We start from the raw sequence: 24,022 nt of genomic DNA, 5'->3' as shown, positions 1-24,022 counted from the left end.
ATTAAATAACAAAATGCATCTCTAATTATTTTTTTTTTCCTCATTTCTTAGAAAAATTTGGAGAAAAGGATATGTGAAAGAAACCTCAAAGATGGGACAGAGTTTATGAAGCATTCATATCTACAAACCTAACAGAAAGAAAGGTACAATGATATGAACTCTAGAGATTTGTTAAATTTAAGAATGTGGTAGATTTAAAAAATAATAATTGGATGAAATGATGATGCATAAATATTCATAGCAAAAATTATGTATAATATAATAAAAACTATGTATAGGATTAATTTTTTTTATACCCATATAATATTATATTTATAATAGAATAAATATAAACTAAATTCAAAATATAAATAAAAAATAATAACAAATAGCTAAAATAAAAATAATATATCTATCTAAAATATCTAATAATTTAATATATCTAATAATAAAAATAACATTAATCTTCTCAGATAAAAATAAAGATATAAACAAAATATATAAATAAGAGTAAAATGAGTCAATCATTAGTGGAAATAATTAAAATTAAAAAATTAAAATAATTTCTTGAACATTTCATCTTTGAAACATTTTTTAACACTCAATTTAAAAATACATTTTAAATTGTTTAATTAAGATTAATAAAAAAAATTGTTATGAATACATCTAAATTGTACAACTCAAAAATCTTTTTTTTTTATTGTTCCTAGTGTTATCCTAAACATTTTTTATCAACCAATCTTTAGAGATATTTTTGATTTTTTTTTTTCATAACCCATAAGTTTTGGAAAACATCATGAAATAATATTGCTTGTTAGCTTGCTTTACCCTTTGGACCTTAGAGTTTTGGATCTTCACAAACGTAGATATGGGTTTTTCTTCCTACAATCCAAAAATTGCTATAAGCACCCAATAGTAAAAGCAAAGAGACCAAAATAACCTTATAATTTAACTTCAAACTTAATTGTTTTTGGCTGCGATTTCTTTGAATTTCTTGTGCACAATACATTCTTGTCCCTTCCTTCAGGTTGTTCCAAAAGTGTTTTGGAATATTCAATCTAAAATACTAATATCATTATTTTGGAACGTGCTTTCTAGAGTCAAAACTAACATTCCTGAAACTCCAATTCAGAATAATTTTTTTCAATAAATATGTATATTTTGGAATTAATGATTGAGAATCATTAAAAGAAACACAAGTTAAATATGTTTTTATTTATCTTAAAATTAATATAGAAATTGTGTTTTGTTTCTAAAATATTTTGTTATTTCATTTTATAAAAGTAATGCAAAATCTTTTCTCCCAATATAACAACTTCCATATCAAACAAACACTATCACTACCTAAACTTGACGAAATGGTTATTCTTTGAACCACATTTTATAAAAACAACCACAATTTAACACAAATTTTTCACAATCATTTAACATTATTATTGTTCTTTACTTTTTTCTTCTTATGAAAAATATAAAATTTTACTTCATTATAATCATTTTATTCTTATAATATATGTCAAATGAACGTAAATATATGTCATCCTACAATCAATCATATAATACGATTATATAAGACAAGTGTTTGTTGGTAGTTATAAAGTATCACTCTCCTTCTGGACCTCTTCCTAACAAAGTCATCAAAAAATCTTTGTAGTCCCCTGAGGTATCCCCTGAGACATCATCATCAAGATTGATCTTGAACATGTTATAATATTCAAATCTTACTTTCAACAGGTCAACTTCTGCTCGAGTTACGATAGCTCTGCTCAGTGAATCTTCATCGGTTCCAAGACCAACAATTGAATCTCTTATAACCTTTTAGGTGCATAAAAGCCAAAAACAATGAGATTAGAATCGATTCTTGCTTTTCAGTATTCTCAAAATGAATGATACAGTTATACAATCATGCAGCTGCAAAATAATTGTCTAAGAATTTCACAAGTCACTGAATGTCCATGCAGCAAGCATTGTTCAGATTGCAGATAAACTTGAACTTGGTTTGAAAAGGGTCTGAGAAGAAAAATATTTGTAGCATCTGTTAGGTGACATTATTCTGATTTTGTGGTAAAGCTTTAGCATTTCAAGTTTCTAGATAATGATGTGTTAATTAATTTAATAAGTCACTGCTTCAGTAGAAGAAATTAGCGTTTACCTTTGCAAAATGTTTCTCAGGGGAATCTATACACAATATTACCAGTTGTAAGAGAGCTTCCAAATCACCATTACCACAACTTTTTATGCCCTGTCAAGAAAATAATCCACTATCAGAGAAATTTTCTAAACTGTTAATTACCAAGATACTGTCACATCATTGTAGTAACTAATGTTTTAACTTAAGGTGAAAAGGTATACTTGTTTCAACAAGTGACAAGATATAGATCAGTTGCAATGTTGGTGGAAAAAAAAATCAAAATCTTATACAAGAACAGAAAATTTGAAAGCAAAACCTGTTCCAATGTATTCCCATAGAGGTTGTTGTAGCATGTAAAAGTTTCCCGAAGCTGGAAAAGATTCCTGGTGCTAAGTGTCCATACAACATGATCATCATCTAATTTTTTGTTGTTGATAGCTTCATGCAGTTTTGATGCCTCTGACTTGGCAACCTCCAAATTTACAGCAACTTTATCATATCTGTATGAGCTTACCAGGCTCACTAAAAGCTGTAAAACAGCATTATGCAATCACTTTTCCAGAGAAAACAAACCATAGAACAAATTGGAAATTAAATGTGATAGTGTAGTGAGTCATTAATGCAACATTACATTCTGACTCTAGTAGCTTATTCAAAGAGTTCATATTCTTAAGAAACTGAAATTCTGATTATTAATTACACTGACAATTCAAACCTTAGCTTTCAGCTTTGAACCGTGTTCCCTGTCTTTGAGTTTTCTGCATGAATGATATCAACTGTATAAAAACTAACAGTTTGAAACTTAATTTTTGGTTCTTCCCCACTTCCACCATCAATTTTATTTTTTCTTTCTATCTTCGTCCTCACATCATAACTTAATATAACAAAACTCCGAAGCGTTTCCATAATACTATGTTAAGAAGTAGATTTTAAGTCTAATTCAACCTCACAAAATCAACTTGTAAGGTGAGGTTTGCATTCATTTATATACTATAAATCTATCTTATCTTTAGGCGATATGGAATCTCCAACAACTTGAGTCTTAAACTGAGAAATACGGAACATTTCATGAACATTTACCTAAAAAACAGCGACTTCTTACTAGATGCACACTTGAACCTAACTAGGCAAACTCAGGTAAATGTTTTTGTTCTGTGTGTCTACGAAACTTCCATGTCCTTACCTTTCTGAGAGGTGCAGCAACATTGGCAATAATGTCTTCCTCGAGTGAAGAATCAAAGAGAGAGCAATAAGCCTGCCTGACAGCCACCAAATGGTTAGGAGTTGAAGCACATGTTATTTCAACCAGAACCTGAAGTTGTTTAATCCCCTTTTTCTTAGCTTTCAATGCACTGTTTGCTAGTCTTGCGTGCCTTTCTGGAGGGTCGTAAGTCCACAGAATTATAGCATTCTGTCACTCATCACAAGTGTCAGTCATAGATCACATTATCACTTAAAGAAAATGGTATGATTTTGGAATATGATTGAAATTCAACAATGAAGTCAACTTTATCCATGGACAAAAGCCCTATACAATTGTTACTGCAAATATCAATATCATGTCCAAACTATACTAAGATTGAATCATATATTGCATCTTCTCTCTTCGGAACATCTGTTCCTTTTGAAAAACAACGTATCAATCCATGACAGCAGACAAAAAGCTTATGTAAGCTTAAGCTCGTTTTCAAGAGAAAAAATTGAAAAAATGAAAAGTCATTCAGGTAATCCAGAAATCTACAAAGTAAAAAATGCAATCCAATATTTTCAATTGAATTCTATCACATACGCCAGTAAAACATCATGATGAAGAACTATTTTCTTAAAAGCCAGAAACCATGACATACTCTAAAATCACCAGACAATTCTGAATGGAGACGATCAATCAGTGATTCATTGTAAAGCTGCTTATAAGTTTCTGCAATTTCCTTCCTTTGTTGAGCATTCCTGTGTCCCAATACCAGTATCAGTGCTCTCTCATCTGTCCCAAATCCTGCACCAAATTTCCCACAATCATCATAAAGCTTCTAATATCAAATCCTGCACCAAATTTCCAGTGACAGACTGTGCTGGAAAAAGTTCATGCCTGATGCTGTTATACCGTATTAGAAATGAGAGATAAAGGCTAAGAGAAAATGTTAATAATGGTTCATTATAGATACATTATAGATGCAGGAAAAAGATTCCCAAAGTATAAAACTTTGTCATAAACTCAAACATTCGACTCCATTGGGACGGTAGAAAACCGAAGAACCTCACACAATTGCAGACAAAATCATGTCTGCGGAAAACCCATCAGCCCAAACTTCAAAAACTGAAAATTTTGATATTTTTTTAAACAATTTTTCTTCCTGAATTCTTGCATCAATTGGATCATGACAAAATTCGTTTTTTCAAATTTCTTCAGCTTTAACAGTTGTTTTTTCTTTCAATGTTTTGAGACAAAGGTAGAGAGAAACCTTGGAAAGCCTTTCTGAGTCTTTCACTGTCTTGGGTAGGAGAAGGAACAACCTCTGGCAGTTTCAATGACGCCATTTCCCTGAGACAACCAAGGTGAGTTTTTCAGTGCTTACAACAAATCCACATTAAAAGAAACAGTTACACACGTGTTTTTGAACGTTTCAGTTCTTGTTCCCTCCTCAACAAAGCTAGCTAAAATTAAGATTTCGACAAGCCTTTAGATTTACTATTTTGCCCCTGCCGTTTCTCGGTTTTTCAACATGGGAAGGAAATTCCAAGTAAAGGCCTTTGCTTTATGAAATTGTATTGCGCATCTTCATTCTCTTGAATTTCTGGGTAGCACCCCAAACTTTTCCCTTATTTATTTTTTGGACCTGACTGACAAACTGGTCAGGTTGTCATAACTATGACATAAGTTACTTCTAAGTGGCATTCTGCGATGTTTCATTTTTAATAATTCGCTTTCAACAATGTTATAATAAAACATGTTACTATTAATTAAATATTTCCAAAAGTTATGTTTAATTAATTTAATTTTTTTAAAATACTTTATAAATTTTAAAGCAAATAAAATAAAAAAGGCAAGTATAAACTATATGATTAAAAATAAATCTACACGTTGACATAAGAAGTTGACATAAAAATACTACTTTTTTCATTTTAATTATTTTGAAAATGTCAGAAGCTTATCCAAAACAAACGATTTTTTTCAAAAATTTCTTTTTTGATCGGTTTTTAATTGTAAAATTTGATAATTGAACTTTTTAATTGTTTCTTTAAGTGCAGGGAAAATTTTAGAAAATACTCAAAAATTCAATTGAGCACATTACATTCTAAGATTATGCTTGATAAAAAATAATTTTGATAAATGACTTTAACCTAGGCTGCTCTAAAAATTTGTGAAACACTTGTTGCAACAAAAATATATAAAAAAAAAACTTTTTTATGCTTAATTACTTCAATTACTAAATATTATTGATGTGTTTTGACTTCTAGCAATGATAGCAATTTACTTTAGTACGAATTGATGTGCTTCTTTGTCTACAAATAAAATAATTCATTGATCACACATTTCATAATCATATCACCTACCATCTACCAAAACTTGTGGAACACATTACTCACCATTCACACAAATCTTAACAACCATATATAAAAGATAATTGTAATATAATTATAGAAAACTATTATAATTAATTGTAAGGACCGGAAAATGCCTAAAAGTAGATTATTATAAGTAAAATTCAACTATTTTATTATTAAAAAACTTGAATATTAAATAGAAAATTAATTGATCAAATTTTATTTTATAAAAACAATATTTTTTTGTAATTTTTTTCTTTTTCTTTATCACTCTAGACTTCTTTTATCCATTTATTTAAAAATCAAAGTGTACAATAGAAGTTATGGTGTAGAGGACAATCATCATATCCGATCAAAATCTAAATAAAAGGAAGTTCATATTTTATTTTTCCTGAAATCAATTTGTGAGATGTTTGTGTGAGAAAATTATTTGCATGTGATTCTTTTAAGTTTAAGATTAATATTTACATGTAAATGATCATTAGGATATATTTAGATTATTGATATGAGTTTTTTTTTATGTAGATAAAATATTTTGTGAGAGTTGAATTTCTAGAGTAGAGTTAAATAGACTATTGTAGTCGTTTATAAAAAATAATTGATGTTTGTTGTTTGGATAAATTTTAGTTATAAGGTATGATGAGTTGAAAGGTTATTTGAATAAGATATGTGTATGTTAGTTGTTTTGTTGTTTTTGTGAATATTTTAAGTGAATTAAGCGATCAAGTGTGGTTGGATTTTTTTTGTTAAAAATGAGATATAAAGTGTTCAATATTGTTGAGTGAGCTTAAATCCTTGAAATATAACAATTGAGTCAATTGGTTTTATATGAAGTAAAATTTTGAACTAAATGTAGGTTAAGCAAATATATTTGGAATGTTTCTACAATTGTGCAAAGAAAGCTCTAATTGATAAGATAAGTATGTGAGTTTGAAATTAATGACTTGAGTTAACTTATCTTAAAACTTGAAGATACATTTTTAATTGTTAAGAGAGAGAAAACGTAAGTGGAAGCTAACAATGTCAAATTGATATACTTATAAATTTTCTGAGTAGACCAGACAATATTCGTTAGATTGTATACTCACTAGGCGAGTCACCATTCACTAAATAAGAGTGACAATTTAAAATTCTGGAGAGATCTTCAGACAAAACATTTGTTGGATGAGTTTAAAGGATTTAGCTAGCAAGAGTTTGAGTCGTTGGGCAGGTGATACCGCAAGTAAGCGGGGATGTGTTTTTATAGAAATTCAGAGAGCTAAAGGCAGTTAGGTCGTTGAATAAGATAAAATTCGTTGGATGAGTTTTGAGATTTTTATTCTAATATTTGTTTGTTGGGTGAGTAAGTTCCCTTCTTGAGTTCCAAATAATTCAAAAGGAATTGGATGTTAAGTGAATTGAGTTATTGGTTGGACAATACACTCGTCAAATGATGGTTTCACTAGGCTAGTGAATAGACTCACTAAATGAGAGAGAGAGAAGTGGAGAGGGAGGAGGAAGGATAGGAGGGTGAGCGATGAGAGAATATGTCTCTGAAGGTGAGTTAAGATAAGATGTAAGCCATAATATAATGTAATGGTCATATGAAAGATAATATATTTTTAAATCTATTTAATGCAAGTCTTCTAAAAATAGATCATGGTGTCATCATGAGTAAATATATGTCATTAGACAATTATATATTATTGGATGTGAATTGTTTGAAAAATCTAACTGATTTCATCTCTTTAAATAAATTAACATATTTGCTTTAATATTGTGATTTTGTCAACAATTATAATTGTATTTTTTTATTAAAATTGTTACAAAAAAATATTAGTTCAACACCTTTTCCTAGGTGAATTATGCACATTTTTTCTATTTAAAAAAAAAGTGCAATGACCTTGGCAATTGTAGACCAACTTTATGCCTCTACATAATTATCTCAGCGTAGCTTTGGATTATCTTACACAAATTCACACTTGTTTATTGACTAAGTTAAAATATCCAATCAAATTCATATGAACACCTTCAGTGTTGCACCTTCAATTACTTGTACAAATAAATATGAGCTTCACTTTCATCGAGACAACAACGTGCATGAATAATTTATATGGTAAAATTTCTGACCACGTTTTCCTCAACAAGGACACGGGTCCCATGTTAGACACTCCAAAAACTATAAACATATGTTACATGTCACCAAAACATTAGAAAAAGAGTGAACATGTGTTTACAGAATAGTTATCTTTTAAGATTTTATACCTTGGCTGTGTTTGTATGTGTGTGGAACCACAGGTTCCAGGATAGAGTCATATTCAAGTTTGTGTCCTTGACGATGATTTTGAATTTGAATATTTGCATATGAAAAATTATGATTGATGGAGATTTTATTAAAAAAAATCTTTCAAATTTTTTGGATCAATTATCGGTAATCAATAAATATTTGGTTAATAAAATAAAAGATGGAATCAAAGAGATGGTTTGTTTTTAGCTCTAAATCTTAAATTTCATGCGAAAAGTATAGTAAATTTATAAAAGTAAAATTAGTGAAAACTATTAATTGCTGAAATTAAATAATTGCCAACCTTGAGGGTCAATTTTTGAGTTCTTCAATAAAATATGAATAAGCTTTTGAGAATAGGCATTCTCACTATTTTAGATATTTGAAAGAGTGGAAATGATTGATGGATAGTTTTCCAAATAAATAAATAAATATATTATTCAATTAAGTATATCATGATATTTTTAAGTCAACAACAAAATACGGTGTTATTTAAATGAAAGTTTAAAACACTACAAAGAATAATTGATGTTTAAAATAAGACATATTTCGATTATTATTTTATTATTTAGATTTTGATGATATTTGTGTGACTTTTTATTCCACAAAGCAATCCAATCCATGTATAAAACTTTTTCTAACTTAAAAGTAACAATAATAGAGCTACTTTTTCCAATTTTAACTTTTTTTTTACTTATAAATAAGTGCTTTTAGCAGTTAATTTCTGAGATATTTCTTTTATGATTATTTGGTCAATGAAAACAATGTTTTTCTTTTTCTTATTTAGATTTTATATGTTATATTTTTTCTGTCTTACTACATTTTTTAAAATTTCCTCTAATCACAAGATCTATTCTTTTAACATGATTTAAACTTTTTTAATTATCAACAAGATGAAATTTTAGTTGTTAAGAATTTCATGAAAATCAACAAACAACAAATAAAAACTAATAAAAATTCATATCAAATATTTATGTGAAAATAATTTAACTTAATATATATATATATATATATATATATATATATATATATATATAAAGTAAACAAATAGATCTATTTTACAGGCTTAAATTCACTTCTTAGTATGATATCAGAGTTATGATTAAAACTTATCTTAGTGATATTGTTGTTTGTTGAGCATATTGTTTCATCTGCTATGAGGTTGTTATCGGACTATCCATCAATGTTTAGTCTCATATTTAAGATGTATATATCTCGGTATAAGGTGATGCGTTGAAAGTCCACTAAAAATAAAATCAATTTATAATATATAAGTAGGTGTAAATTTCACCTTATAAGTTGATTTTATGAAATTGAATTACCTTTAAGTTCATCCCTTAATAATAATAACGACTTAAACCTTCGTGTTTTTAAAATAAAATATTTAAACTGGTCTTTAAAACTTTTTCAATCTATATTAATCAAATTTGTTTATATAATTTTTTTTAAAAGAATTTTCTATGCTTACTTTTTTATGTTTTATATTTTTTGTGTTCCAAACTTTCTTTGAAATTTCTGAAAAAAACAAGTGTTAAATGTCTGGTTCATGTTTGAAAGCTTTCTTTGTACATGTCCCACAGGTACTCAGATTTACATGAAAACAAACAATTATGTCCATTCATGTTTGGAAAATTTCAAGCCATGTTTCTCACATGGATTCTTTAATATATCTATTCCCTACCTACATGCTTTCATTTCATTCCAGACTGTATCTTACAATGATTGTGCTTATCCTACTATAATTATAGATACATAACATAGATTTTCAGTGAACTAATGTAACTTTTTCTTTATGTTACAACTTAAATTCACATTCTTTTCATAAAGAAAAAAAAATAAGTTTGACTTAAATTTATAAAATTATTTATATTTTATTTAATATATTATAATTTTTTATTTTAGTTAAATATAAATCTTTTAACTCATTTCTTTGTTATTGAAAAGTTTGAACATAAAATTAAATTTTAATAATGAATGATATAATTTATGTTTAATAAATAATAAATTTTGTTATTACGTGGAATCTTTAACAATGAAAGAATATAATTAAACTAATACATCTTTATTTATATGTATTATTTTTCATCTAATATACTGAGTGATATATATAATAGTTAAATTAAGGATTGTAAGCAACTTATCATAGGTTGCACTTCTGGAAGGTCAAAATTAATTAAATATTTTATTATGAGCTTAACTTGTTTGCATAAAAGCTGAAAATTATTATATATGTCATATTACATAAATTCAACAAGCAAAACTGTTCCTAAACCATAATGAATTTCTGAAAAAAGAAAATTGTCGGTGTGATAGTAACACTCTTTCAGATACTACTTATGCATGTTTGATTGCTTAAAATTGTGGACTATACATTTTTAACATCTGAAAATAAAATTTTGAACCTTGTAACTAAAAGTTATATATATGAACTCATTTTTAGATTTTTTTTTTCATTTCATTTTAAACTATTTTAACTATAAAATCGATTATTATAAATTCCTTCACATTAGGTTTATTGTAAAACGTGATATGTTTAATAAATAAGCCAAACACACGAAATCTTTAAAAATAAATCTTTTTTTTTTCTGATAAGAACATAATGAAATATAAAAGGAAAACAGCTTGATCAAGGAAAAAGCTATAAAAGCAAATCTATTCAATGGCCCTTGTATAAAATTCAGTCAATTATTCCATTAACATCAATGATTGCATTATATTTAAATATTAGCATTTTAAGTGGTCATATTAGAAATCGAATCATCCCAGTGGCTTAATTGTATACAGCAAAAAATGAAGGGCATGTCTGCAACTGCAATCACTTCAATAACTTATAAAAGTAATTAATATTTTTTCTCTCTCCCCCCCTCTCTCTTTACAACTTTATATCATTTGTTCAACCGAAATCTATATTTATTGTATTAATTTTGAGTTATGAATTTTACCAATATTTACTGTTATCTCAATTTACAATAACATTTCAAGTTCATTAAAATCATTAAAGTTTCAGAATAAACTCCATATTAGCATAATTTCAACTGTCTTAAAAAAAACACTCTTATTTATGAATTCCACTGCCACATAATTATTAAGTTTATGAATAAAAAAAATACAATTAAGTTCAGAAACAGTACATATATATGTGCTGTCAAGGACAAATGGGTCTTTTTAAGTCCTCTGTTAGGTAGTAACTCTCTTATTTAAGATTTCAAGGGTTCATCCATTGGTCAAAGGTGGTAAGAACAGAAGAAGTTTCACTTGATATTTTGTCAATTGCACCTTAAATGACGACAATACCCTTGGAGGGTCTTATAAAGTGACCGTCTTTAACTCTATCATCTTCAAAGTTCGCACACAGAACAATCACAATGGCTTTCCATCAAGAGTTAGAAGCACTAACCCAAGCTTTCTCAGGTTCTCTCATTCTCTTCAACCACTCATAACCTTATACCATGTTCCTTCACTTTTAATATTATCAAACACGCATGTCCTTATCAGACATGCTGAATTAATCAAAAGGGTATATTAAAGTTTATTTTTTTCTTTGTTAAAATGTTTATACTCAGTGTAAATTTGCTGTGGGTACCAATACTGAATCAGAAACTAATCTTATTTACTGATAAGATTATATAATGTGCTGGTTTGGCATGACAGAAATTAATAATTTTGTTTAACCAAGATTGTTTCTGAGGGACATTTTTTGGGAAAACCATGTGGTTTATGATTAGTGGTGGATGGTGTTTTCAGGGCATGGAGTGGATGAGAAATCATTGGTAACATTACTGGGAAAATGGGATCCTCAGGAGAGAGAATCTTTCAGGAAGAAGACACCACATTTGTTCACTGAGGATCATGAACGCCATTTTCAGAGGTGGGATGATGCCTATGTTCGTCTTCTCAAGCATGAATTCGTGCGTTTTAAGGTACATTTTTCCTTCCAGGTTAATCTGTTCTGTGTACATGATGTTCTGTTTATGGTTACTCTGTTCTGTAATGTCACAAGTGAATTTCCTTTGAGAGTTGAATATCCTTGGAAACTGTGAAATGTGCTTCCATGGCCAGATGTTGATGTTACCTATTTTTAGTTTATTTGATGATGAAGTCAAAGCTGAATTGTTCTTATAATACTATCTGTTGATGATATAAAGAATGCTAATTTGGGATCACAAGCTTATGTTTCAATCTGATTATGTACTAAAGGAGTTTGATTATGTACTAATATATGAGGTTTTATATAAAGTAAAAGTTGGTTTTTGATATATTGTAGTGATAAAACGAACTTTGCATTTTAAAGCCAATGATAAATATAATTACATTTTCTTCAATGTAAATATAAATTCTCAAGATAATTAGGAATATGTTTTAATTTTTAGATTCTTTTCTTTTCGCAAAGTTCAAACAAAATCAATGACAATAATTACTTTTAGTTTTTTTTTTTTACATTTTCAATAAATAAAAACATAAACAGATTGAGTCTAGATGATTTTTATAATCTTGAATTCAATAAATATGTTTATGTAACAAGAAATATACACATTTTCCATAAAATAGACTTCCCATCTTGTATTTTTATTTTTTCATTAATGTATATTTTGCTGTTGTTAGATTAAGGAACTCATGGAAGAAAAAATCTTAATTATTATTATTACTATTAAATTATCTTTTTGAATATCAAAGAAGAAAAAGAATGGTAATTTCTGGCTGATATGACTTGGCTTTATTCACTTTTAATACTTTGGAAAACAAGATCGAAAAGTTGGAACAGTTGATCTGATATGTGGTCCCTTACGTGAGTGGTTTAAACAGAATGCTGTGGTGTTGTGGTCCATGCACCCTTGGGAAAGAGATGCCCGTTTAGTAAGAGAGGCCCTAAAGAAGGGCCAAAATGCATATGGAGTTTTGGTTGAGGTTGCATGCACTAGATCCTCAGAACAGCTATTAGGAGCTAGGAAGGCCTATCACTCCCTCTTTGACCACTCCATTGAAGAAGATGTTGCCTCTCACATCCATGCCATTGAAAGAAAGGTGAGTTACACTTGCACCATCTTGTCAAAAAAAAGGATTAAATATGTTTTTCGTCCCATAAAAAAATGTGTTTAGTTATTAAACTAAATTATAAAGTATTTAGTCTCTATATTTTATGAAAAATGTGTAAAACATCCTCTCAATAAATAAATGATACATGGAGGTTATATTTTAGTGTACTGTGAAACTTGGTTTGTCATATAGAAACACTCCACATGTTGTTTGTTAGGAAAAATGTTTTACATTAATTTAGGAATGAAACACAACTTTTTCAATGACGACTAAAAACATATTTAACCTCGAATTATATTTAATTATTTTTTTGTCATATAAATAACACTGTGACAATGTCCATTAAAGCTTAGAAATGAAATGTAACATTGTGTTTGATAAAATAAGAAATGATATTTAGGTTGTATGTGATTTGTCCTTAATATATATATCAGCACAACTAAATCAAATTAACACCTATTACTTGTGTGCACAGCTATTGATTGCTCTACTAAGTGCCTATAGATATGAAGGATCCAAGGTTAAAGATGACACTGCAAAATCAGAGGCCAAAGTCCTCTCCAATGCAATCAAGAATGCTCATAAGAAACCTATTAATGAGGATGATGAAGTGATAAGGATATTGTCAACAAGAAGCAAGCTACATCTTCAGGCAGTTTACAAGCACTACAAAGAGATTTCTGGCAAAAACCTTGATGAGGTATTCAACACTAGAGTAAATTATATTGACAGTACCTAACATTTTCTCAGATTACACACAGCATCTTTCATCTTTTTCTATCAATACAAGAGGCCATTGTTGTAAATGATACAAAAACAAAGAGATTATGTTCAATCTTAGTAAACTTCAAGAAATATCAGTTTGAGTTATCAGAACGAACACAACTGATGCACCATTACATTTGAATTCTCTCATGGTATCTTCATATGATTCTGTAGTTTTGAGGTTCTGTTGTATACTTCAAACATGATGAGATTCTATTTCTGACAAAACCTTCACTGCTTGTGGCTAGGATCTTGACGACTTAAGATTTAAAGAGACTGTGCAATGCCTTTGTATCCCACAGATATACTTCAGCAAGGTTACATGAAAGTTCTTGCAATTGTTTCCTGTTTTCCATGATGAGAATTATGAAATTTGTTATAACTAGAATTCTTTTTTTATGTCCAGGTTTTGAATGCAGCATTGAAAATTGATGTGGATAAGAATACTAAGAAATCTCTTACTCGTGTGATTGTTACTAGAGCTGAAGTTGATATGAAGGAAATACAAGCACAGTACCATAATCTGTATGGAGTTTCTTTGCCACAGAAAGTGGAAGAGGTTGCTAGAGGAAACTACAAGGATTTCTTGCTAAATTTGATCGTCAGAGGAGGCTGATTGAAGAAGTTAAAAGGAGAAGAAAACCTTGGAAGATGAAATTGTTTTTAATTTCTATACAATGTATTGTTTTTCCTTTGGTTGTTGCTGCTCATTTTCACTGCATGATGCTTCTTCATCTTGAACTATCATTGTCACAAAAGCAAAAGTGAAAGTGTAATCAAATAAAATCATTCTGGTATTTCTTCCAAGACAAATATCCTTTTCTATCATGTTACAATTTTTGTTGTGCTTTATGCTAGGTTAAACCTTTAGGTAAATAGCAAATAAACATATGTGAATCAACTTATTTACTTTGTAATCTTGTTGTTTCATTCATGTCATCGATAATACAATTTATAAATTCACATTTCCGAATATTGTATTTAAAAATAGACAAAAACGATTATAAACGACTTATACATTAAAAACAACTTTGAAATAAACAGTTTAAAAGAAAAATAACTTAACTCATTTTCACTAGGTCAGATTGAATCGGTTTTATTGTTGTACTAGTTTAATTCGTTATTTCAAATTCATATTTTTAAAAAAATAAATTAAGCTGATTTTTATCAATAAGTTTGATACCATTTTAAAACTGATATTTTTTTTTCAATATCAATTTTAAAGCTTATTTTTCTAATATTCATTATAAATTTAAATTAATAGATATAATTAACAAATATTGACGATAGTACACGTCTAGTATATGAAAACACAGAAAAAAATTATCTGTTGAAAATAATAATAGGGAATATGATATGATAACAAATAAATATTATTTGTTTAAATAAATGTTAATTAAAAATATATAAAATATGATTTGATGAAATACCTTCCATATATATTTTACATAATTCAATTTTATAGTTATTTTCAATTAAAAGTAAAATAATATCAATTATATATATATATATATATATATATATATATATATATATATATATATATTGTATTCCTTTGTACATCGTCTCAAAGTGTTATATGTCTTTGATTTAATGTGAAAACAAGACGAACATAAAATAAAAATATTTTATATTTCCTATTTTCAGCTCTTAATAAATATATAACATAAACTGTAAAAGAAAAATTTACACAGAAATTGAGGGACTAACCCAACTAAAAATATATTACTGTTTATTAAATACATATATTGTTTTTATATTTATTTATACCCTTTATACTAAAATATATTAATTGATATATTATGTTCCTTTCTTTTTAACATTAAAATTTAAAGTAATACACTATTTTGTTTTATTAAGAACTTGCATACATTCACATTCACGAGGTATATCTAGATCTAAACAAATATATCAAATGTTTATCAAATATCAATTACTGGTTTATTTTATAGATTATTAATCAATTGTACACTTTTATGAAATATGAAAGATTTAACATATTTTTTTAAATATTCTTAAAAAGTACATATTAATTTTAAGTTAATTTGAATTTAAAATTATATTTAAAAATATTAATTTTAAAATTGGTATCAAACCAGTTTATAAATATTCAAACTATTTTATTTTCAAAGTTATAAAGCTGAATTTAAATCTAATCCAACTTTTTGAGTCCGTTAAACTGAATTAAAATTAAAATAATAAAAATTAGATTTAAATCCAATCCAACTATTTCACTCCGGACTATATTCCCTTAATCTTAATTGAAATTAAAATAATAAAAACAATTAATATATTAATTGTTTTTTATGTTTAGAATATATAAGTACATAATGATGTTATAATTTAAATTATTAATATTTATAAATTAAGGTTTGATAGATTGTAAATGAATAATTTAATATATAAAATAGCAATTTTATTAATTTATTCAATTAAAAATTTTAAGAATATTTATATGATTAATCATGTTTTTGATGTTTTAAAGTGATTAGGTATTTTCTTTTAGTTCATTTCAATATTTTTGATAGTTGAACTAAGTTCAAAGTTACGAGCTCTTTTATTACATCTTTAAATTTCTAAATTTGTCATCTTAAATTATCTTTAAAAAAAACTTTACACATCTCCCATTCTTTACCTAACTTATGAATGATAAATAAATTTATTTTTATGATAAATAAATTTATTTTGGTTTTGACCGAAAATACTTACATATTGACACTATAGACATATTTATAAAGAATACGTGATTTTTTAAATTAGATATAAGAAAAGCATAGGAGATAAATATATATATATATATATATATATATATATATATATATATCATTTTTATCTTTAAACTCGATTTCTACCTCATATTTTATCCGTTTTAAATTATTAAAATATTTTTATTCCTTTTAATTAATCTACAAAGTTTATATTAACTTTTTTATGTTAATGATACTAAAATATAAATTTGATCATTCTTATTATTTAACTCTTTTTTAATTATTATTTGATATTTTTATATAATATTTATACTTATATATAAAAGAGATTTTGTATTTCGTGTCCATAATTATTTTTCAGTTTTACTTTTTAAATAGTATTGTTTTAAATTAAAATAATTATTTTCTCAATTTCACCCCTTAAAATATCATTTCTTTAAATTTAATGTTTTTTATTCGACATTTTTTAAACTTAACCATTTTTAAATAAAAAATTAAAGAACAAAATAAATAAAAATTATTTAAACTAAAATTAAAAAAATATATTTATGTTTAATTTTATAATTATGATAATAATAATAAAAATAAAAATAATAAAAATTATATTATTTTTTTATTATCTTAAAATAATAAACACATTATATAAATATATTTCTTTTTATAGTTGACATGGGAAAAAAATATTTTTTTTCCGTTAGATACTTTGATAATATTATATTTTTTTTTTAATTTCAATTATTTAATTAATATTTTAAAAAAATTGATACCTGTGTCGATACACACGTCCCACCCTTTTATCATCTCTGTACACAAACCAACATTTTCAGTGTCTTATCACTTTTTCTTTTTAATTTTGATTTTTTCTCCACCTACCATTTTACTCAACCAAATAGCACATGAGAAATAGAATGGCAGGTGAATAATTGAAAAAGAAATGAATCATCTTTTCTTAACTTTTTTTTTATGACAGTACGTATATTTAAAACAGATTAATCATAGACTATAAATTAGCATATAAATAACTCAAAAATTGTTAAAAAAATATTTTCAAAACTGTATGGGTTGATGTAATGAAAAAGGAAAATATTAAAAAGCTGTAAAATTCATATCTTATTTTATTTTCATTTTTTCTTTTATGTTTATTCATTATTTTTCTACTTCAAGTCTCTAGTATCTCTTACTTTTATTTTATTACTCGTTTTCTTTTTTCATCCATTCTTACCTAACACTGGCAGTCTTATGTTTGTCCTTTTTTCATCCAAATGTGATACAAATAAGTCGATAACTGAAAATAGATGAGACAAAAAATAAATTGAAGGTCTTTGATATTGAAGAGACATATGGGATGAGGAAATAGATAAATATAAAAATAAAAATAAATAGTAATAGTTCAATAAATTTCACCATTAATTAAAATTATTTTTCACTTTTCTCTTTTCACCAATTACACCATATATTTGTGTTATTTCCCTTTGCTTTTCCCTCCCTTAATCTAAAAAAGGTTTCGAAATTTTAGTAGTATTTTTGATGAATCATTTAGCGTACATTGGTAAAGCACCAATAATTGTACTTTATGATTAAAAGTGTTTGATGCATGATTCTTCTCTGTTTTGAACATTATCACTCATGTTTGTATATTTCATTTGTAGTTTTATACCGAGACTTTCCTTCTTTGGCTTCTTGTAGTAACTTTCTTTGCTGTCATATTCTACTGCATAATCTACTTCGTAAGATAAATTCTAACTCCATGATGAACATGATTCATGCTCATAGAATATATAGTATCTGATTAGCCAAAATTTGGATTGAAATGTGCATCAGACCATCACTTATTCATGCTAAACATTTCTAGCATCAAATTAGCCAAAATTTGGATCCAAATATTTGCACATGTAATATTAGATTCTTAGACCCAAAACACATATACATAAATCTCTATCACAAAAAGGTATCTTATGTGTTTATATTGTTTTATCTAACGTGACACTATGTTTGTAACTGAGATATTTTGTACCAGAATCAGTTCCATTAACAATACACATGTTTCAATGTGAAGTTTGTAGTTGAAATTAGCCACAGATCTTATCAATTTTATAGTTCAAAATGAATCTTAAAAGAAAAGGGCATTCTCATGATATCTTTTATTGTTTAGTCTGTTCATAATTTATAGCCACCAAACAGCTCTCACATTACCACTCATAGAAGAAATCTATGTTCACATACTTAAGGTAAGAGAAAGGAGAAATACAAACTAAAGGAAAAGCAACACCGGAAACACCAAATTACACAAGTATGAGTTGGGGTGTTCTAAACTCATTATCACAAATGCCCTCCAAAAAAAAAAAACTCAGTCCTCTTTCCCCAACAGAGTGAGAAGGAACTTCTTGTAATCCCCTGAAATTTCCTTGGCAATGGCATGTTCAAGAAGAACACTGTTTCTCTTGTAGTAAACCTCTGAGATTATCTTCAGATCCTTCTCAGCCCTACTCACAACCACACGGGTGAGTGCATCCTCATCAGTTCCAACCTTCTTGATAGCATTTCTCACCACCTAACATTGGAAAAACAAAAATCAATGTGAATCATAGTAGATATTTTCATAAGGGTTTGTTGATTTTCAACATCCAGGGTGATTTCATTTTTCATGACATCAACAAATTCAAATATGTTATATGCTGTGAACTGGATAGGACTATTCTCTTGATGAAACCCAAATTTCAAGGATGGAAATACAGTGAGATTGGATAGGACTATCAGAAAAAAATTGAGTTAAAACATCACACCTTTTCATAGTACTTAAAATGATCATTGATGGAACGGATGGTGGTGTACAATGCCTTCTCAAAATCATTAGATCCTTCATCCACCAGTTTCTGCAAACATAAGAAATATCAGATATAAGGTCATAAAGTAAAACATCTAAACTTTTACTGGTTTCTCTTATGAATGGCATATGTAGAAAACTATGATAATGATTTTGGTGATATGTTAGTGTTTCCTTTTTGTGTACCTTAGAGATGGAAGTGCCATGGATCTCTCTGTAGCGGTTGAAAGTTGCAATGAGCTGAGTCTTGCTCCTTGTAGTTAAGACCCTGATGGCCTCTTCATAGGAACCCTTCTTCTCTTTCACAGCATCATGAAGAATTTCAGCCTCACTTTGTGCCAATTTTGGATTGATCTCATCACCAACATACCTGAATGAGGTCACCAACCCCACTAGAAGCTGCTCAATATCAACCACAAAAACTAAGATCATAAGCACCATAACATTCCATTTACTTATAAAGTCAGAAGCTTATACTTACATCTACACTGGATCAAAATCAAACTTGTGTTGCCACATGTCTATTAGAAAATCCCAAAAAACTACAAAGCAGAATTCACATCTAATCTGATATTATTTTAGAATACAAATACTTAAAAGATGTTATCAATCAAGAAATTGGTCAAAAGCTATTCTTTTCTATCTTTTCACACTTGTGTCAATTGGGAAAGTTCATCCAAAGGACAAGGGTGAATATCTGGTGCATCTGTAAAACTAGCAGTCTACACAATCAATCCTCATTGTCTTCCAAAAATAAAGTGAAGTAAAAACTGAGATCATATGCACCATAACATTCCCTTCACTTATAATTCAGAAACCTTACCTAGCTACTTCGGATCAAACCCTTGTTTCCACATGTCTAACAAAAAACCCCATCATGCAACTGAAGAAAAATTGACAGCTGATTTGGCTACTTAGCCTTCACTCTTAAATGTAATCAGATTGAAAACATTGAACAAAAAAGTGATCTCTTAAGAAATAGGGCAAAAAGATCCTTGCTTTTTCAAGATAGAGTGGATCAAACATGTATTCAATGCACAAGAACTTGCCTGGCGTATATGGCCAGTGGTATGTGCTGCAAGATCTTCTTCCAAAGAGTGCTTGTAGCGGAGGAGATAAGCACGTCTAACAGCCAAAAGCTCTTCTGGGGAGGAGATAGTGGCAATTTCCACAATGACATTGTAGTTTTTGCCACTCTTGATGGCAACATTGGCCAAAACAGCATCACGATCTGCAGGTTCAAGAATCCATCGGTACACAGCTTTCTGTTCAGTACCAGTAACACAGTACAGAGTTCAATTAGCACACAAGAATTTCAAAAGGAACACGGAAAATTAAAAACAACATTTCACATAGAAGGCACCTCAAAGTCTCCTTTGATCTCAGACTCTAAGCGTTTCACAAGATCCTCCTGGTAAATTTCCTCATAAACTCTTCTGATTTGTTGCCTCTGATGAACAGTTCTATGACCCAATATTGTTATTATAAGGTTCTCATCAGTACCCCATCCTACAAAATTGAAATCAATCGATCCCAGTCATTCTAAACACCCATTTCATAGATACACAGAAATACACCAGGTTCATCACTCCAACAGATTACCCTCGAATAAAAAACAGTACTTTCAAGTCAACACTGAAACTACATGTTAATCAGTATTACGATCACAGTTTTCTCATCCTACAGAGTTGAAAATCACTCAAACTCGTTCATTTTAAAGACCCTTTGCAAACATTTACACAAGTATATCAGATTCCTGAGATACAAAAAAATCACTTTCTAGTTCAAACTGAAATTAAATGGTTAATCAAGATTGCAAATTTGTCGCAGATTTTCGTTAGATAAACTCTTCAAAATCAACAAGGTCATGAATAAGTATGATCCAAACAACAAAGGGGATCGTTATGATGATGATGGTGGTGATAAGCCACCTTCAAAAGACTTTCTGAGAGCTTCAGCATCTTCTTGGGCAGAGTGGTTGCTGGGAGCAATAAGGGTAGCCATTGATGAGTGTGTATGTTTGTTTATGATGGTGTGATGAAGAAAGCTATGCCCACATACTTTCTATTTATAAGAAGGTATGTAGACAAATACCTTATACATGTATACAACTTTTGCTGTAATTTTTCTTTTGGGATGAGTAAAATCTACCTAGTACCAATCCAAGCCTTGAAATCCGATAAGGTTTCTAGCTTTTTTCAGACAATAATTTATTACATTGATTTTCTTTCCCTTCTCTCTCACACTATTTTCAAACTCCAGGGCCATTTTGCCATTAAGTAATCAACTGCAGAAATAGTTTATTTATTGGTGAAAAATTTGTGCCGACCCTCTGTGATCAAATCAATGCCACATGTAAGGTTGATTGTCTGATTCAAAGAATAATAAAGCAGCATTGTAATCATGGTAATGATGTGGCACATCTAGAATTTTCTGAGATGCAATCAAGTTCTTAATTTGCTGTTACTATTGTTAGGGAAATAAAATTAATACCATTCATAATTGATTACCACCTTTTCTTAATCCTTAATTGTCCTTAATTGCAACACTTAACAAAAGGGATTACTGAAAGATCAAAATTTGAAATTATTGAATAATATTTAGAAGCATGGCATGGGTAAGAATGGAATGATTGAACAGTACAATGAATCTGGTCAAGATTATGCTTTGGTTCGCAATTTTCATTCCCAAATGCAAAACAAGCTTTTGTAGATTGCTTTTAAATATATATATATATATATATATATATAATATTGTAGGAGTCCCATTTTATAAATTACTTGATATTTAAAATTAAATAAAAAAATTTATAGACAAAAGTCAATATCTTTTTCTTATTTTCTGACTGTACATAGAAAGTTAGGTGCCAAAAGAGGAAAAACTTACCCAAATATATGAAACAGAAGAGTTGTCTAATATATCTTTTTCAACAAAAGGATATATTGTACCAAATTATGTTTTAAAAAATGCTGTTGGATGCCACGAGTTTTTGCTTCATTTATTTTATCAAAATTGTTTAATTTTTCTCACAATAAAAAAAAGGCTTAAAATTCTTACAAATTCCTAAGTAATTCAAAATATAAAGTTACTCTTTTCCTCAAAGCAAACTTAATAAATTCACAGTAAAGAAAACTTCATATATTTTAAAAAACTTAATATTGAAATATCACTAATTACAATATTTTGTAATTAGCTATTGGATATATTGTCATCAGCTATTGGACCGCATAGCATTTGAATGGATAACTATTAACAATATTGAAATATCACTGATTACAATATTTTGTAAAATTTTCTTCACAGGTCTTATTTACATTAAATGAATTTTACCACATTACATTATTTTAATGGTGAGATTTTATTGGAACTACATTTCTACAATATTTTATTTTCAGTTCAATATTCTAAAATTTTAAAAATTAATTTAATTATATAATTAAATAATTTCTATTAATAAAGTTGGAAATCTTAAATAAGACCAAAATTAAAATCCAAAGTATCTCATATCAACAAGTTTCATAAAATTTAACTCTTAATTTTAAGAATATTGCCATTAAAATTATTTGATGATGATAACATACAACTCAGAACCTAATCTGGCATGACGTGCCTATTAAAAAAAGGTAAAATAATTTTAAAAAAATGTACATTACGTTCTTATTGAAAGGAACACTTAATCTTATAGATTCAACATAAAGAAATGAAAAGAAAAACCGTTACACTCATTGATTGTAAAACTTGTCACATGGTAGGTACTCTAATTAAGAATGTTTTGGTTTGTTCAACTAATCTTGTTCGAATTTTCAAGAAACTTTGTAGTTAATTTAAACACCTGTTTATTTTATTTTTTCATTTAATCATATTTTTCATTTTGGATTAATTGTTTTCTCACATGAGTTGTTTAAATCGAAGATCAGTGTATCAGACATTATTATAAAGGAGAAAAACAATGTAAAATCAACTTAATATGAAACGTTAATATATTTAAAAAGAGAAAAAATAAATCTTCTTTTCATAATGATTAGTCCATAAGATGGAATCTTGAGCTGTCTGTTTTGATTTTCTTTTTACTTTCTATAGACTGCTTTTTACTGGGGCCTCCTCCATATTCAAGAAGACACTTTGTCGACAAATTAATTAGCTTAGTTGATTAATTAAGAAGACACTTCAATTGAATAATAACATGTGAGAAACTTAATTATTTAGTGCAGGATGAAATTATACAAATTATATCATGGTCCTTTGAGAGGATTATTTGAAAGATATAATATCAATAAAATATTATTGTAATAATTAATATATAGTAAAAGAATATAGTTTATATGATTGCAACACGGTATAAAATCTGTATAAATGTGTCACGTCTCATTAAATGAACCCAGAGCTGCCTGTTTGCTCTCATAAATGCACCCACGTCACTTGCTTAGATGCATTAAAAATGCACTCAACATTCCCTGCATTAACGTCAAGTGTCACAGTAGAAACTTCGGAAGTCAGTTAATGGAGTGCAGGTGTCAGCATACAAAAATGATTTTTTCTGAAAACGCTGCTCACTCTCCTGCATGCACCTTCTCCTTCCTAAACTCAGACCTCCATTTTTCTCCTCCTTCTCTCTAGAAACCTCTTCTTTCTCTCTACTGAAACTCATCCTTTCTCTTCTCCGTTCTTCATTCAGAAACCATAGAAGTCCTCCTGGCGTCATAAGCTTCAATTTGGACCGAACAGATCCAGATTCTGAAACTGGTAAGTTCTCGTTTCTGGTCGTTCGTTTTTGGGTT

At 28.2% G+C, this 24,022-nt stretch overlaps 3 protein-coding genes across 3 annotated transcripts; 1 reads left to right on the top strand and 2 right to left on the bottom strand.

The window, feature by feature from the left end:
• Positions 1-1,509: 1,509 nt before the first annotated feature.
• Positions 1,510-4,732, bottom strand: LOC148202603 (annexin D3-like). The gene is made up of 6 exons (XM_088108592.1): positions 4,567-4,732; positions 3,955-4,100; positions 3,291-3,518; positions 2,424-2,636; positions 2,129-2,218; positions 1,510-1,791 (listed from the first exon to the last, which is right to left on the bottom strand). The coding sequence occupies exons 1-6, from the start codon at positions 4,640-4,642 to the stop codon at positions 1,579-1,581; spliced, it is 966 nt and encodes a 321-aa protein (XP_087964718.1). The 5' UTR covers positions 4,643-4,732; the 3' UTR covers positions 1,510-1,578.
• A 6,431-nt stretch (positions 4,733-11,163) lies between these two features.
• LOC148202602 (annexin D4-like) lies at positions 11,164-14,509 on the top strand. Its single transcript, XM_088108303.1, has 6 exons — positions 11,164-11,324; positions 11,658-11,833; positions 12,717-12,935; positions 13,423-13,647; positions 13,961-14,029; positions 14,119-14,509. Exons 1-6 carry the CDS (start codon positions 11,279-11,281, stop codon positions 14,326-14,328), a joined length of 945 nt encoding a protein of 314 aa, XP_087964429.1. The 5' UTR covers positions 11,164-11,278; the 3' UTR covers positions 14,329-14,509.
• A 4,021-nt stretch (positions 14,510-18,530) lies between these two features.
• LOC124830788 (annexin-like protein RJ4) lies at positions 18,531-21,335 on the bottom strand. Its single transcript, XM_047304603.2, has 6 exons — positions 21,176-21,335; positions 20,608-20,753; positions 20,294-20,509; positions 19,431-19,643; positions 19,204-19,293; positions 18,531-18,971 (listed from the first exon to the last, which is right to left on the bottom strand). The coding sequence occupies exons 1-6, from the start codon at positions 21,246-21,248 to the stop codon at positions 18,768-18,770; spliced, it is 942 nt and encodes a 313-aa protein (XP_047160559.1). The 5' UTR covers positions 21,249-21,335; the 3' UTR covers positions 18,531-18,767.
• Positions 21,336-24,022: the final 2,687 nt, after the last annotated feature.

This window comes from Vigna umbellata, chromosome 3 (assembly GCF_029865625.1).
Source record: "Vigna umbellata cultivar VRB3 chromosome 3, Vumbellata_1.0, whole genome shotgun sequence".
NCBI lineage: Eukaryota > Viridiplantae > Streptophyta > Magnoliopsida > Fabales > Fabaceae > Vigna > Vigna umbellata.
Note: the sequence above shows the minus strand (reverse complement) of the source record. Positions and strands in the feature narration are given on the sequence as shown.

Coding starts and splice junctions, on each gene's coding strand:
- LOC148202603 (XM_088108592.1), bottom strand. CDS start 4,642: ATGGCGTCATTGAAACTGCCAGAGGTTGTTCCTTCTCCTACCCAAGAC. Junction 3,519..3,954: donor AATTGTCTGGTGATTTTAGA/GTATGTCATGGT, acceptor GATGAGTGACAG/AATGCTATAATTCTGTGGAC. Junction 2,219..2,423: donor ATGGGAATACATTGGAACAG/GTTTTGCTTTCA, acceptor TTTTCTTGACAG/GGCATAAAAAGTTGTGGTAA.
- LOC148202602 (XM_088108303.1), top strand. CDS start 11,279: ATGGCTTTCCATCAAGAGTTAGAAGCACTAACCCAAGCTTTCTCAG. Junction 11,834..12,716: donor ATGAATTCGTGCGTTTTAAG/GTACATTTTTCC, acceptor TGGTTTAAACAG/AATGCTGTGGTGTTGTGGTC. Junction 12,936..13,422: donor TCCATGCCATTGAAAGAAAG/GTGAGTTACACT, acceptor TTGTGTGCACAG/CTATTGATTGCTCTACTAAG.
- LOC124830788 (XM_047304603.2), bottom strand. CDS start 21,248: ATGGCTACCCTTATTGCTCCCAGCAACCACTCTGCCCAAGAAGATGCT. Junction 20,754..21,175: donor TCTCAGAAAGTCTTTTGAAG/GTGGCTTATCAC, acceptor TCAATTTTGTAG/GATGGGGTACTGATGAGAAC. Junction 18,972..19,203: donor ATTTTAAGTACTATGAAAAG/GTGTGATGTTTT, acceptor TTCCAATGTTAG/GTGGTGAGAAATGCTATCAA.